The 16,577-nt window shown below is 55.4% G+C and overlaps 1 protein-coding gene across 6 annotated transcripts in view; it reads right to left on the bottom strand.

Annotated features, from left to right (window-relative positions):
* Positions 1 to 475: 475 nt before the first annotated feature.
* The window catches only part of FBXL18 (F-box and leucine rich repeat protein 18), a 38,046-nt gene continuing 21,944 nt past the window's right edge, over positions 476 to 16,577 (bottom strand). For 5 of the 6 annotated variants that reach the window (XM_019753651.3, XM_019753652.3, XM_074313964.2 and 2 more), the window contains one exon: positions 7,274 to 11,780. In XM_019753651.3, the coding sequence (XP_019609210.2) occupies positions 11,624 to 11,780 (157 nt within the window). In that variant the 3' untranslated portion in view covers positions 7,274 to 11,623. Of the gene's footprint in view, positions 2,360 to 7,273; positions 11,781 to 16,577 lie in introns of those variants that run through there. The other variant, XM_074313962.2, reaches the window with a different exon arrangement.

Here is a 16,577-nt window from a genome sequence, read left to right as displayed (position 1 = left end):
TGGAAGGCTACTGTCAAAGTCCTCTGGATTTGGGGGGACACAGTAAAGATTGCTGAAGTCACAAGAGGAGAAGGGCAACCCTAGCGGAGGGCAAAGCGTATCCAACCGACAGACCACTGGTACCTGTGTGTGTCCTGAGCCTGACTCATCAGACAGCCAAGGCCCCCAGGAGGGCCCAGGGCCCTGGCCTCCCCCCAAGGGCAGAGCAGCCCGTGTGGAGCTGAGAGAATCTGTGACGTCCGAGGTCTCCAGGTCCTTGGGAGCAAGGTGTGTAAGAAAGGTGGGGAAGCACACATTTACTTATATAAAAATAAAGGCCCTCGTCTCACTAATATTGAGAGAGCCTGGAAATCAATTTAAAAAAAAAAAAACAGAAAAAGGAAAATCCTCATGACTTTTAAATATATAAAAAGATGCTCAACTTTATTCATAAAAGAAATGGTTGGTAAAATTATACTGAGATACTATTTTTCACCCATCAAATTGGCAAAATACAAAAGTTAGAGAACACCCTCTATTGGCAAGACTGGGAAACAGATACTCTTGTACATTGTTCGTGGGACGTAAATTGGTCCCACCGGCCACCACGGAAGACAATCCGGGCAGCATCTATCTAAATTACAAATGCATGGAGCCTTTGGCCCAGCAATTCCACTTCTAGAAATTCATTTTATGGACACTTGCACTTGTGCAAAATGACAGATATTCAAGTTGTTCATTTGCAGTGTTGTACGGAATCACAAAAGACTGAGGACAATCTCAGTGCCCAAGCACAGGGCAGGCTAACAAGTCCACGTCCATCCATCCAGTGGAATGTCACACAGCTGTCAAAATGGACTGCAGAGGTGGGAGGGACAAAAGTGGCTGAGGAAAAACCTTTGAAAATTCACCCTTCCAGAAAAGCAACAGGAAAAACTGGCAAAAATGGTCAGAATCAAGTTTTTCAGAACTCTGGAAATTAATCAGAAGCTTGCAGCAACTAGGAATTGTTTATTCAAGAAAAACGACTGAATCCCTGAATCTTGGTAGAACAGCAGGCGAACCAGGAGAGTGAGGGGCAGGAGAGGAGTAAGAAAGGGCTTCTTACTCGGAATCTGCTGATACTTCTTCATTGTGAATCACACGAATGTACTCCTATCCCCAAAATTACACTTAAAACAAAATCAGTTAAAAAAAAAAAGAATATTGTTTAAAAATTGAACCCAAAGGTCCAACTGAACCCAAGGATTGAACCCAAACCTCTGCATCCAGCTGCCAATTTACCGGGAATACAGACGTGTTGGACGGCATCACGGGATGCAATTAGCAGACTCCAGACGTGGGCAATTCCCCGGGCCAACAAAAAAGAAAGGGATGGACAGGAACCGCTGAACAAGACTTAAAAGATGCAGCAAACTATGAATAACAGAAAGGAGCTGAGAATGAAGATTGAGAGAGAGAGAGATCTTGGGGGGGGGGAAAAGATACAGCAAACTAAAACGCGCAAGACCGAGTGGCAGCGGCGTAGGGAACGGTGGGTAAAGCGGCACAGCGCCGGGGTCACTCGGACAGGCGGGGGACTGGCTACTTCAGGAGGGAGCGGGGGAGGCTGTCATCACAGGACCGAGGGTGAGTGGCAAAATCTGCTTCTCAACATTTTACGGTAACTCATCAAATGGTTTGTTTTGTGTGATTTTTTTATATTGGTGTTTTATTTTTTTAAAACAGAGAAGGTTAAAAGAAATGCAGGCCTTCCACTCCTCGCCAGGCAAGGGAGGGCTGCTTTGTGCCTTGGAGATGCACTGAGTGTCCACTGGCATGGGGCCTGGGGCGGGTGCCAGTGGGCAGGTCATGGCTATCGGGGGAGGAGACCTGAGCCTCTCACGAAGCTCAGGGCTTTTTTTCTGGCTCCCCATTTCCTATACGGGGGCGGGGGGGGTCGCCTGGACCCACCCAAGGGCTGGCTCTGGGCTCTCTTCATCCCAATTTAAGGAGGGCCGTCTCCACCCCCAGCATGGGTCTGAACAGCCCAAACTTTGCCCCTCACCAGCTCCCAAGAGCCTGCGTCAGCCTCATGCTGGAAGCCCGCTTCCGCCAAGACCCCCCCAATAATGGACGGCCAGTGCACAAACATCCTGATGGCATGTTTTTCCTCACCAAAACAGGTCATCATGTCTTGTATGAGTCCTGCAACTTGCCTTGGGGATCAAGACACTCCAGGACAACGCTTGTTTTACTAGCTATGGACGTGGCCTGGTCTCATTCCCAGTTCCACACTATCATGTGTTTTCAATGAAGTTATTCTATTCATTTTATTTTTATATGTGTTTTGTTTTGTTTACATCTCAGAATGAGTTCATCCATGCCTATTGTAGAAAATCTGGAAAAAAACAGAAGAGAAAAAGAAGTCAGCAGAACACCTTCCATTCAGGAGAAATGGTGGCTGTTTCCTTCTGGTCATTCTTTCGTGCCCAGCTGTTTTTCTCCCTCACTTTGCTGGAGGGCTAGAGTGCAGGAAGGATGGGAGAGGCAGAGGAGCCTCTGCCGGTCTATTTGTTTCCTATTGCTAATAGTGTGTCAATTACCACAATTTAGTGGCTTAAAACAACACGGGTTAATTCCTCACAGTTGGACACCAGAAATCTGACATGAGTCTCTCAGGGCTAAAGTCACGGAGTCATCTGGGCTCCAGGGAGAATCCGTTTCCTTGCCCTTTCCAGCTTCTAGAGGCACCCACGTTCCTTGGCTCATGGCCCCTTCCTCTAGCAACGCTGGGCTGAGTCCTGATGCGGCCATCTGTGCTTTCCTCTCTCCTGTTCCCTCTGCTCTTTTCAAGGCCCCTCGTGATTGATTACACATGGCCCACAATGATAACCCGCCCATCTCAGAGTCTGCTGGTTAGCAAACTTAATTCCCCTTTGCCGCGTAAGCTTGTCGTGGGGGGTGGGGATCAGGGTGTGGACATCTTTGGGGGCCCTATCCTACCTCCTCAGATAGCCTGGTGTGACACCGCCAGGACCCAGGCGCGAGGCCTGCGTAAGAGGTGAGTGGGAGGGAGCCGTCTGGGCTCTGCCTGAGACCACAGTCCTCTGATGGCATAGCCAGCTGGAGCTTGCTGGCCCCGGGACACAAACTTGGGGACTGTGGGGACTCACCACTGGGTAGGATTGACATCATCTGAAGTCGATGAATTTCAGTTTACCTGCATTTGTTAATTTATAAGCCTTAATAATCCTTTATGTCCTGGGCAACTAGTACATTTGAAAGCAGGGAAGTAAGTCTGCAGTTGGGAGGTGACCTCCGCGTTCTGAAGCCAGGGATGAAGGTGCGGGCCAGCCCATCCTACCCAAAGAGGCTAAGCCCACTCCCGCGCTGTCACGCAGCTCCTACAGCCTCCTGAAAGCTCTTCCATCCCAGCCTTAAAAAATCCATCCTTAGACCAGACATTTCACAAACGAGTCTCTCCCAAAGAAATAACTCCAAATATAGAAAAACGCTCCAACACACGGATGTCTGGAGTAGCCTTCCTGGAAGAATAACTAATCAGAGACAACCTAATCGTCTGACAGCAGGGGTGGCCAGCGGGCAGGTGACAGCAAAGCCACATCATTAAAACGAGTGTGCAAGAACACAAGGTGCTTTCACTGTGGTGGCTGTAAACCAGGCCCCTAAGTTGAATGGTCACAGCTATAGAAGATTTTTAAAAGCATGACACGAGGACTCGAAGGACGCAAGTAAAACGCCAGCAGAGGTTCTCTGGCTGGTGAGGATGTGGGTGATTTCTTCTGCCCTGGATTCTCCTTCTCTGGTTTTCAGATTTCCTGGGATGAACATAATGGAAAAGTTTACCTTTAATTGAATTGGTTATGTAAACTCACTGGTGTGTAAAATTAAGTCGGTCCCTTTGTGGAAGCGTGTGCATGTTACATTAGTGAGCAAACGCCTATGAGTGTGACTATAGGAATATCTCTCGTACATGCGAGAGAGCAATGGGCAATGAGTATGGGAACACTGTGCGTGTCCTGTACGAACGTGTAAGAGTGGTGTGTGCACGTGACTGAATGTCAAGTGTGTATATGTACGAGTGTGTGTGAGGGTGTCTGAATCTGAGTGTGCAGGTGTGAATGAGTGTGCAGGCAAACGTGAATACGTGTGAATGCTGGGCATGTGTGTTGTGAGTGTGGAGGCCCCTGAGCATGACTGACGGCATGTCTTTAAAGGGGCAGCGGTGGCACCCAGCTCCCCACGGACAGGCCCTCCCTGCAGGTTTGGCTTAGAGCCCAGCCCAGCAGCAGTCACTGAGGGACAGCTGGGACCTAGCGCCCCGTCTGTGCTGGCTGTGTGCTCACACACCCGTCCAGCCATCCCGTCCAGCCATCCCGTCCCCCAGGAGAGAGAGGAAGCCCGTGATCGGCCCAGAGCAGCCGCAGGAGCCAAAGCTAGTGGCCCTGTGACAAGTGTGATGCTGAGCAATGAAGCAGAAACCACCAGGAAGGGCCGACCTCAGTCACGTGCCTCAGCATCACCAGTCCTGAAGCAGAGGATGCCGGCCTTCCACGGGGGCACAAAGGCAAGAGACGCCACACAAGAGGTGTCGGGCCATTTTGGAGAGAAAGGCCCATCTGAGAAGAGGGACCTGGCCCTTCCACATGCTGATCCCCAGCCCGACTGTGGCCCTTTCCCCTCTCTCAGCCCGGTCCCCTCCTGGGTGGCATTTACCTCAGCCTAGAACTTGGCTCAGGTGGGCATCTAGTACCTGAGAGAGCCAGCCCTGGCCCCTGCTCCTCCTCCCCCCACCCCCGCCCCAGGCCTGCATGGTGCCGAGCAAACCGTGGGGCTCCCAGGCCGAGGGCTGACTTTTGTAGGACCCTCCTGCTCCTCCCTCAAGGGGCAGGTGGTCTGTCCTCCTTTTGACCAACTCTCACTGGCTGCACTGTGTGCTGCCTCGAAAGTGGGGGAGGAGAGGCCAAACACATCTAGCAACTTCTCCATGGGGCTCCGGCCGCGGATCTGCCAGAAGCGTGGAGGGGATGAGCTATCCTTGAACCCGGCTGTCTTCAGGCCTGGGCTCTGTGGCCGAGACAGACAACTAACTAACTAGCTAACTAACTAACTAACTAACTAACTGGTGCGTAGACCCTCGGGCCTCAGTCCCTCCAGCTCTGAAAGGTCAGGAATCCACAGTGCTGTCCTCTGCCATCAGGAAAGGGAAACACTGACAATAAATAAATCCTGTGCAAAGCCCCTGGTGACAAAGCTTTTTGTTCTTGCCGTCTGTCCCTCCTCCAGCCTTGACTCCCAGGCTTCTAAGCAAACCCTCGGCTTGGAACGCACGGCTCCTGGCTTTTTCATCTTTGCTTCAAAGAATGGCTTTACTTGGGGTCAGTGTGATTTTTTTGAGGCTCAGCCTATTGACTCAGGCCACGCTCCTTCACACACTCAGTCAACTCCAAGTGCAGGCCCTTGGCCTTTCCGGGGCCCTCCCCAAGCACAGTGCTGCCCCCATCCCCAGCAAGGCCATGGGCTGAGCTGGCAGGGCGAGACGCACAGCCCCAGCCTTACTCGGCGGCTCTCCCCACTGGGACGCACTTGCTAAACCTCCTGTTTCACCTGCAATGAGACCTTAGTAGGCCTCCTGACAGGTGGGGGTCTGTGTCCCCTGCCCTGTGTGACTGCCTCGGTCAACAGTGCATAATGGGGATGCTATGGGATGTCCAAGGCGAGAGCACACCCTCTGGGTCTTCCTGGGACCCAGCTGACATGCTGTGAGGAAGCCCAACTTCCCACATGGACAGACCACACAGAGAAGCCACGCACAGGCGTTCCAGCCACAGGCCCAGCTGAGGGCCATGTTGACGGCCAGCATCAACTACCAGACACTTGAGTACAGATGCTTCCAGATTCCATCCCCCGGCAGAGGCTCTAGACACCATGAACAGAGGCAAGGCATCGTGCTGTGCCCTGTCCAAACACCTGCCCATGGAAGCCGTGAGCCCCTCCAAAGGGCTCTTCCACACCCCGATGTTAGCTGATTTGCTGTACCACACAGGTGGCACATTCCGCGTTTGTCAGCCTTGGCTGCTCCTCCCACTTACCTGTCGCCCTCATGAGCGAGTCACACCTGTGTCTGAAGTAAAGGCTGTACTCACACTCCCATCTTTCCCCCTGCTGTCAAGTTTGGCTTCAGCAGTGCAGAGGGTCAGTCCTGCCAAGGGGGAAGGTCAGTCCTGACCCCTTGAGGATGGCCCTCAGTGTTCTCCCTGGCTCCAGGCCAGAAGTGAGCCATCATGGGGAGGCCGTGGACGCATGCCAAGCATGGGTGACTGGCTCAGGTACAACCAGGAAGGTTCAGGTGACTCTCACCTTGAGGACCAACCCAGGAGCTGGGGAGGCATCACCTCCTGTGTCCACGTGACGGTCCCCGTCCTGTCCTGCAGCATTCCTGGAGCCCACCCTCTCCCCTGGCCCCTCCCCACCTGCCCTGATCTCCCGGCCTCACGCACCACCTCCCCTCCCCCTCTGTGCTACGGCCAGAGCCCCTTCTTCAAGCCCCAGGTCTGGAGAAGGAAATTTCTGCCTAAAACTGGTGCTGCCAATAAGCCCCTCACAAAAGGACCAATGCTGCAGGATTCCGCTCAGATGAGTCTCCTGGACGAGTCCAATTATTAGAGGCAGAAAGTAGAAGGTGGTGCCAGGGGCTGGGGGAGGGGCTGCGAGTGTTTAATGGGGACAGAGCGTCAGTTTGGGAAGATGGAAACGTTCTGAAGACGGATGGTTGTGACGACTGCACAACAGTGTGAGTGCCACTGATCAGGACACTTACAAATGGTTCAGACAGTAAATTTTGTATGTGTCTGTGACCACAATTAAAATAGAGAGCTGTATTAAACGAAAACAAAACTGACTCGGTGCCCATGGCCCTCGCATAATGCCGACACTGCCTCGGGCCCTGCCTGCCTTCAGCCAGTCACGAGGCGCTAGCGGTGCCGGGGACGTGCCAGGCCACATGCAGTCCGTGCACAGCCCGGGCCTGGCCTTGCCTCCTCAGCCCTTCTGCCTCCCCAGCTGCACAGGCCGACCCAGCAGTCACCTACAGGTGGTCGCAGGCAGCGTGTGGTCCCCTCTTGGGGTCTCAGGTCCACCCAGGTACCCACGACCCAGCCGAGCACAGCGTGTCCTCCGCGAGGCATAGCAGTGGGTGACCGCAGTGCATCTGCCCCGTCCGGGACTGGCGAGGGGGTCCCAGGGGAAAGGTCGGGAGTATCCCTACTGGAAGGACCACACAGCGACCTGGTTTCTAAATCAAGTCCACTTTATTTGAAACTTTCCACATGCCACAAATTTACATGAAAATACCCTTCAAAATGTAGTTTGAACACAAAATTCAGGAGTGGGTATCACCACATGGACGAGGTCTGTCATCAGAAGGCAGGTGACACGTATTCGGTCATTTAGCACCTAGGTCCCACACATACCACAAGATCCCTGGCCAACTCACCCCCACGGCCTTACAAACATGCGGAGCTTGATTGTCTCCCGTCAGTCACATGCAGATGGGCAATGGTCAGAGGGACAGCGGGTGCTGGGGCTAGAAACACCACGGCAGCAGGGCGTGTCATGTGTCCACACCCACACCCACACCCACACCCACAGTGGGCACAGCAGGGGGACCTCCACTCCGCCCAACCAGGGTTCCACAGAAAGTCCCTCCCTTGCCAGGTTCAGCACAGCAGCAGCTTCTGCCCCGACCCGCTCAGCCAGGCCCTGCACACAGCCCACAAGCAGCCCGTGGTCACCGCATCCCCGGGTGGGCCAGTCCTGAAACGGGGCACGGTAGGTGCCCTGACGCTGTGATATTCACAGAAAGCCCCATGCTTCAGTGGTTCTGGAAAGAGCTTTAGAAAGTGGGGTCATTTAGACAACATTTAGATGACATTGGTTGGCTGGTGTCAAACCCACATTTGGGGTTTTTTTTAACTTTTGTGGGAATTTGTTCACCATGCCCAGCAGACTCTGGACACTTGTAATTAGAATCCTGCGCCCCCAATGTACATGGGACCAGTGACCATCACAAGGGGTACCCGAGCCCCTCCCACACAATCCTATGCCTTTCCTGTCAAAGGGGCTGGGGGGGCAATCAGGGCAAGGCGACAAGAACATGGGCACCCACGTCCCCCTCCCTGTCCCACGTCTCCCTCACCTCGGGCTTTATGGCTGCAACTGCTGGGACCCACTGCCAACCGCCATGCTCGTCACCCTCATCCACTAATTTATTATTTTCTCACAAGGTCTCCACAATTTTCAAATCCTAACGAAGCAGGTAATGAGTACGAGAGGAAGTGGGAGGCCACCGCTGCCCAGCACCACCCAGAGGACCTGCAGATGCCCAGGGGCAGGGTCCCTCCTGCAACCGGGCATCGGCGCGATCAGGGTGCAGCATGTTGCTTTCAGACCCTCCTGCAGCCCTGCTCCTCCACCATGGCTTTCCCAGCCCAGGCCTCCACCAAGCTTCTGTCCCGTCAGCCGCCCCCGCCAAGTGCTCTGCAGCTCTGGGTCCCAGCACAGGGGGCGATTAAGGGAGTTTCGCCCTCAGTGCCGAGCCCACTGCCAGGGCCTGTCCTGGGCTGCAATCCCGGGCCTGAACAGAGAGCACCTTCCCACCGCGGACACACACGGTGGCCTCAGGGGCCTGGTGGAGACAGGGATAAAATTCCTCCATTGTATGAGTGATGTGTTCCCAATGCAGCCTCCTTGGTCTTGGAACAGAAATACTTGCAGTGAAAATGAGCAAAGCCACTGAAAGCAGGGAGGGAGCCTGTGGTCTCTGCTTCCCTCAGGCTCAAGCGCCTCCCTGGGGGCACCTGCAGACCTGCACGGCCTGGTGGACAGCCCAGGAAGGAGGGGAGGCCAAGGGGGGCAGGGGACCCTTTGAACAAGGGATAAATGCCCTGATCCCTCCTTGCTTACTCCCTCTCCCCCAGGGTCTCTCACGCACACACGAGTGTGCATCCACACACAGACACAGCATGCACACATACATGTGTAGACATACACGCACACCATGCACATGCACGCACACACGTGTACACACACAGGCGCCAGTGCTGACCAGCCCCCTCTCAGCAGGCAGCATATGGTCTGCCGCTTAACAGCCCTGTTCTGCCAATTGGGGACCATTAGGGTGGGTTCTTTTCCCAGCGTAAAATGCTGCAGAATATAAATTGCAATTAACACCGGTGCCAAAATAGCACTTAGCGAGAATAAGCACATTATTAACATCTGGTGAGTCCTGTCTTGGGTGTAGAAGCAGCGGAAATTCTTGCTCTAAGTAAAAGGATGGTTGCAGGGGACACAGAATACAAGGTCTACTGTTTGGGGGCTCCTTCCCAAGGCAGCTTGCGCCCCAGCCTCCCATGAATGGCCCCTCCCAGCTGTCTACTGGCACAAATGATGGTACTGGGTAAAACTGCTTGCTCATGACAACAGCCATCCAGGCGAGAGCGAGAAAACACAACCGCAGCCTCTGTACAAATTCCCGGTGAGAAGGTCACTCTTGTACCTGAGCCCAGGTGGCTCTGGATAAAAGGAGAAGGGCACCGAGAGCCATCCAGGGTCCAGGGGGTGGGCCGAGCCTGGTCCATGAGGGTCCTGGAGTTGGCCAGGCCACCTGCCTCCGTCCTGGGCTGTGTCCCCCTTGCCTGTCAAGCTGTCACCAGCCACACCCTTGCTTTGAGGACAGGAAGTGGTCAGTCCCCACACCACCCTTCCTCATCACGCTCGCCTGGTGGTCTCTAGGCGCCATCTGAAAGAAATGCCCAGAAATCTGGGAGGGGGGCCCTCCCACACCTCTCAGACCCTCGCCTACAGCTGTGTGGCCCTATCAGGGACCTTGGCCCTACCTCTGGGGACCAGGGCAGCCTTTCCTGTGCCTGTGAGGTCAGAAGAGACGGATCCAGGTTGTGGCTCTCAGGTGAAGGTAAAGGCTGGAGTCTGGTGGAGGCAGAGAGCCACCAGCTGCAGACCAGGACGGGGGCAGAAGAAATGACTGCACCCATGGCAAGAAAAGCAGGGTGAAGGGGAGTTATGATCAGCCCAGCTCCCCCGTGCAAACACCGTCCACTCGTCAGGGGACGCGGAGCAAAACCGGAGTTGCTGGGCGCTAAGGAAGATGATGTCCCCAGGCCGGAGTGCCCACGTCCTGTGGCCACCGTCGAAAGGCTTCCTGGACCCCTCCGCCTTGGGGCGTGGGGGCTGCTGAACTGTTGGCTCCTCAAGAACCCAGGGAAGGGCAGGCAAAGGAATGCCCAGGGGCCAAGTCCCTGGTCCTTTCATAGCAGGTAAACTGCAGGACATGCTAGAGAATGGGGGTGACCGTCACCATGGAAACAGAGTACAAAGATGGCCAGGCTGGAGGCCACAGATCATGGGCAGCAGCAGTGTGAGCAGGGCCTGGTGGGCTTTGCACCCCCAGCCCAGAGGGAGAGGGAGGCAGGCATGAAGGTCCTGGGGGGGCAGCCCTGTGGAGATGAGGCGCCCTGGCCGGAAGCCGCCCCGTGTCCCGAGTGTCAGGGGCCCCCAGCCACGGACGCCAGGTCTGGGGAGGGTCTTGCAGTGGAGAAGGCAGAGGCGGCAGCTGGGCACACGGGGAGCCCCTGGACACTGGAGGTTGGTCCTCATTTCTGGAATAGCTGCGCTGAATGTTTTTAAAGTGCTAAATAAAGCCATCTGAAATGGGGTAATCTGCTCACTACTCAGCCTTAAACCTCCTTTCAAGTTTTTCTAATGAAGCCTTGTGCTTCTGTATTTCCCCAGAAATACAGATATTCCAGGGGGGCTCCAGCCTCCGAAGCCGACTCCCCACCCTGGCAGCCCCCGCCCCAGGGGTCCCTGCCCGCACTGGCCCTGCCTCGTCCGACATCACCTGGCTATAAACACACCGGAGACATAACTGGGTGAAAACGTGTCTCTCTGAGGAGAGCGCCGAGCTGCATCACACTCAAAGCCGACCCGAGGCGGGGCCCCCGGGCCCACGGTCACTGGCCTGGCCATCGAGGACGGCAGTGTGAACACTTCACAGGGTGAGCGTATCCACACACACGCACGGTCATCCCCAGGCCACCCCTCATGTAGCCCGGTGACAGGTGACCAGGAACACATGAGCAGAGGGACACTCCTGGGGGTTGAAGCGAGGGGAGCAGCATTGGGGCCGTGCAGCGCCCTTGGGACCTGGTCAGGGCCCCAAGGAATCAGCACGCATGTTCCATGTCTCAGGTGAAGGACGCCCACAGCTGGGCCCGAGTGGCCCACAGCTGATTCTTCCCGCCTATGCTCTTCACTCCATCTCAACCCGAACTTCACAGGGAGATGAGTCCTCACAGGAAAAAGCAAGAGGAAGCATCAGAAGCCCCAGGGAAAGGATGGGTGTGCAGGATGGCCGGGGCAGAGGGCTCCCTTCCTCGGCCAGGAGTCCGGTGTCCGGCAGGCTCCCCGGGGGTCTGTGGACACGCAACGTGCATCAGTGACACTGCGGCCAGAGGCCACACGCCCGTCCAGGCAGTCCTGCTTCCTCGGCCACGGAGACGACAGACGGCAGGTGGGGAGGCTCGGGCGATGGAAGCAACTTCGCCCAGGCTAGCCGTCCCTGTCACCACCACAGGTTGGGCGGCTCCTCGGCCACTCTGCTTTTAAATAAGGTGATCTCGTCCAGGTGTACCATGGGGACGTCCCGGATGACATCGGTCAGGCCCTCGTGCAGCAGGGGGAAGATGACAACGTTCAGCGCGGGCCGCTCGGCCTGGAAACTGAACCAGAGGCAAAGCCATTAGCAGGGCCCGGAGGGCCGCCCGAGGGGGGGGCACTGCGTGGGCTCCGGGCTCCAGCGTCTCCCTACTGGGGTTGGGCTGTCAAGCTTCTGTCCAGACACAGAGGAGGCGCCCACAGGGTGCCAGGCAGAGGAATGGAGACCCAGGCAGCCAGCCTGAAGCAGGAGAGAGGCCCCTGAGTTCCTGGGCAGTGGGAGGGCGGGGTGTCCCCGGATAGAGGGACACCAGGGAGCTGCAGAACAAGCATAGCACCTGCAGGGGGCGTAGAGAAGGGACAGGGCCAAACCTGCACACCCACAGGCCACTCTGGAGAGGTACAGACTCCCAAGTCAGGTGAGGCAGCGACTCTGCCAGGAGAGGAAACCAAGGCAGCCGCTGGGGGCCAGGAGCCATCATCTGAACACGTGACAAACGGTTGTCGGATTACCTCCCCACCAACACACCCACAGGGTCCCCCTCCGTGCAGTGGACACGAAGCATGAGTGTGCAGTTTCCACAGGCTTCTGCAGGCCAGACACTGCACTAGGCGCCAAGAGACGTTACCTCACGTCACCCTCCCTGAGACACCACAAAGGGGGCCGGCAGTGACCACCCTCTTCCCTAAGGAAGTGGGGCTTGGGAAGGTGACAAGGCCACAGCAGGTCCCTAAGCCAGTCAGAAGCAGAATGGGGCCCCTCCCTCCCTGGCCAGACGGGGACAGGTCCACCCCATGTGGTGGCCATAAGACAAAACCAAGTGCCTCCCCAGGAGCTCGAGGACGGGGGGCACTCAGTGGTCCCCACAGAGCAAGACAGGTGTCCAGAACCCAGAGCGACTCTGTTCATCGGAGAAACGTCTGTCCCATGGCTCTCAGCGGGCAAGAGGCGTAAAGGTGCCACACAATAGGGAACCCGGGCATCTGCCAAAACTAAAGCAAGTGCCCCCATGCAGCGCCTGCTTACAGGAAGGAGGAAACCCCGTCGCAGCCTCTCCCCGTGGCCCCAGCGCTGGATTAATGACACATGCAAAGTAGATGCCAGAAAGGCGCTCATAAAACTTGATGTTTTGGCAATAAAGGTGCTGAGGAAATATGCCTCCAGTCTGTGCGCGGTGCTCTGCTCGCGGCAGCGATGCCTGTGACCGTGAACCTCACAGGCAAGTCCCTGCCTGCACACCCGCCACGCCACCGACTTGACTTGAAACAAAATATTCTCAGATGTGGGATGTGCGTGCAAAGGCGCCTCCCTCCCTCCCTCCCCAGGCTTAACAAGCTGCTGTCAATTTGCTGAAGGGGACGGATTTCTCAGCAAAGCCAGGAATGCGAGGCTGCAGGTCTGCTCCTCTACCAGCCCCAGGCGGCTGCAGCTGCCCAGGTGGCCCCGGAACAGCACCTGGGAGGCTGCACAGAAGGGCCCCGGGCAGCGGGTGGAGGTGCCGCCACCAGAAGTAATCCCACTTCCTCCTGACGGCTTTCCCTTCAGGTCGCACCTGCATTACCCTGGGCCAGGACAGAGCTCCAGCCAGCACACCCAGGCGTCTTTCTTTGTAAAGCCCCGCCCGGTCCTCACGGAGCCTGGAGCCTGCCACACTCTCGCTGGACCCTCACTGTCCCCACACAGAGGTGGGCCTCGCCCAGAGCGAAGCCTGGAGTCAGTGACAAGAAAGTGGGGAAGACGGAAAAAGCAGAGGAAAAACTCCCTCACTCCCAAGCGCAGGCTTGGAGGAGGGCAGGGCCCATGGTGGAGGCTTTCTCCTGTCCGGGCCGGGCGCCTGTGGGCCATGAGCTCCCTGTATTCTGCTGTGTAACCTGCACATGTGTTATAATGTTCTGTGCTTTTGTGTGATTGAAATATATCCAGAGGTTTAAGTAAATAAATGTGATGAAATAAAACAAAACTCCTTCCAGCTATCCGCGTTTAGAAGCCAGGTTGGGCTGGTGACTGATCGCAGGACAGGTCACCCCTTGGGATCCCTCCGCTGACGGGCTAATGGCATCACTAATGGCCTCTGGCCTGGAGTCACCAGGACAAAGGCCCGGCCTGTGCAGTGACAGGTCGGCCTCCAGGCGCTGGCGTGCAGCGCTCACAGCGGCCCCCTGATGCACTCCCCAGGCCTGGCTCTGCCCTTGACTATGCCCCATGATGTCGTGGGCAGCGGCGCTGGTTTGGGACGTGTGTCCTGCAGCAGAGGATTAGAGCCCTGGCCTCCCTGGGACTGTGCTCGCCGGGGCTGTCACTTAGGGACCAAAGAGGCAAGACCGACAGAGACCAGGCACAAAGCCCACGTGGGCACAGGGTCTGCTCACTTGTTCTGAAACCCAGCAGCCGCACACTCGGCCGCCTGGCTCCCACATGAGGCAGCAAGAAGTGACCGCGAGAGGCGAGAGGAGATCGTGAGGAACGAATCCCCACGTGGTCACCGTGGATCTGGACAGAAAGGCCAGCCCCTCAAGGCGGGTCTCAGGGCATTCACTCAGGGCTTTCAAAAAGACAGCTTAAGACAAGTTAGACCAACTCTCTGCCATTTGCAATGGCTGGAAGGGATGCACTGCACTAAAGAAAAAGTCCTACCCGAGACCCTTAAACACACACCAAGGATATTTAAAGACTCACCTATCCAATGCCTCTCTGAGCATTTCAGGAGGCAGAAAAGATTTTTTTACCTAAGAAACACCTGCTGGGGGTTTTTCTTTGCCTGAAAAACCAGAAACAAAATTAAAGTTGACAGCCTCTTCCCCCAAAATAAAGGTCTTAAAGAAAAGCCAAAGTAGTAAGATATTTTATAAAAGCCACCCGCAATGCAACAACCATGCTCAAGAGACACCAAGGAGATGGCGGCCGAGGATGACAGCCAACCTGGAGCTGACGTGGGAACGTCCACCAAAGGTTCACAGAACTCCGACGCTGATCTGGGGGTACCCAGAGCCAAGCTGGATTCAGCCGGCCCAGCTTCTGCCCCACAATCCGCCCTCACAGCCCGCAGGGGCCTCGCACAGGGGACAGGGGCAGGAAGGACCCGGGCTCTGAAATGCTGTGTCGGCCGTTCGCACAGTCCCCAGATCCCACTTGGAAGGAAGAGATTATAAATCCACGGGCCCTGGACCATTGGAGCCAGTAACGTGAGTGAGAGGCTTTGGGACCAGAAAGGCCTGACCAATAAGTACGCCTCCCAAACAAACCAGAACACAGAGGAGTCGGTCTGGGGCGTCCCTTGGCTTCCTTCTCTTTCCCTCCCCAAAAGGGGCAACAGATTTCTCAGCTCCTTCCAGAAACCCTTCATGCAGATAAAAGCAAAGAAATATATTACACCCCCACTTTGTTTTAAACACACCTTGCTTTTTCACACTTGAAAGACACCCCCGTGGAAGACATCAAGAGCTTGCTCGTAGCACCTCACTGACTGGATGCTTCATGATTTCTTTCCCAGTCTCCTGCTGACGGACATCTGGGTTGTTTTCTATGTTTTGCTAAAACCAACAGCACAGCCATGCAGAACTGTACAAACCACGTGAATGTGCTCGTGTGTAGAGCCAGATCCTAGAGGCTGGACGCGTGTGGGTCAAAGGTGGCTGGCTCAGCCTCCAGAGAGGTAGCCCACCCACCGTGGAGGACAGGGCCTGTCCCTCCTGCCACTACACAGAGTGGTTTTTGCCAGATGGGGTGCTGCCGTTGACCCCACACTGAAGTGTGACGTGCGCAGTGAATGTCACAGACGGAGCACACCAGTGTGACCAGCACCCACCGCTAGACAGACACCAGCCGCACCCAGGAGCCCCTCGGGCGGCCCCCACTCACCGTCCCCAAAGGCAGTCACGCAACTTCTGCCCGAGTGGACCAGCACCTGCTTGTGAATGTCCCAGGAACAGAATCGTTCTCAGTGGGGTCTCAGGGAAGTGCGAGTCACGTTTTTCTTATGGGTGAGGCTGAGTGTTTTCTCCTGGGGCCGGGAGTCCCCTGAAGCCCCCATATGGTGCCCTCGGACCCTCTGCCTGCTCTGAATGCCTGCTCCTCACTGAGCTGGAGGCTGTTGACAGAATCAGACCTTTGCCTGTGATATAACTCACAGATCTTTTCTTTCCTAGTTTCTCATTTTCTATAAACTTTTAAAACATGCAGATATTCAACTTCACTCACAAAAAATATAAACTAAAAATAGTAAGTATCCATCAACAGATGAATGGACAAACAAAATCGGTCTATCCGTATAATGAAATATTATTCAACCATAAGAAAAGGACATTGTGACACTCGCTACAGCACGGATGGACCTTGAGGACATTACGCTAAGTGAAATAAGCGAGTCCCAACAGGACAAACACTGTGTGGATCCCCTTTTGTGAGGTCCCTAGAGGAGTCAAGTTTGTAGAGACAGAAAGCAGGAGGGTGGCTGTGGGGACTGGGGGAGGACAAGGGGACGTATTGTTTAATGCACGTGGAGTTTGTTTTGGGGACAAAGAGGTTTTGGGTGTGGATTGTGCTGATGGGTACAAAACATTTAATGCCACTGAGTTATACATTTACGAATGGTTAAAATGGTAACTACTACATTACAAGTGTTTTACCACAATGAAAATTTTAAAAAGAGCAGAACCTGCCTGCAGAGATGTTCCCGAGAAAAGACTTTGCCGCGCTCAGACCCGACGCCCCTCAGACTGACAGACTGACAGCGGTCAGCAACCAGGAGGGACAAGGCCCCCCTGAGGGGGCCCCGGAAATGTGCTCACTGTCAGAACCAGCACACCCTCACCTCAGACGGCTCCAGCCACAGGCAGAGAAATGTCAGAGACAAGCCTCTTCT

The sequence above is a fragment of the Rhinolophus sinicus genome, chromosome 5 (genome assembly GCF_057876585.1).
Source record: "Rhinolophus sinicus isolate RSI-liver-muscle chromosome 5, RSI-T2T, whole genome shotgun sequence".
Classification (NCBI taxonomy): Eukaryota; Metazoa; Chordata; class Mammalia; order Chiroptera; family Rhinolophidae; genus Rhinolophus; species Rhinolophus sinicus.
This window is presented reverse-complemented; position numbering and strand designations above follow the sequence as displayed.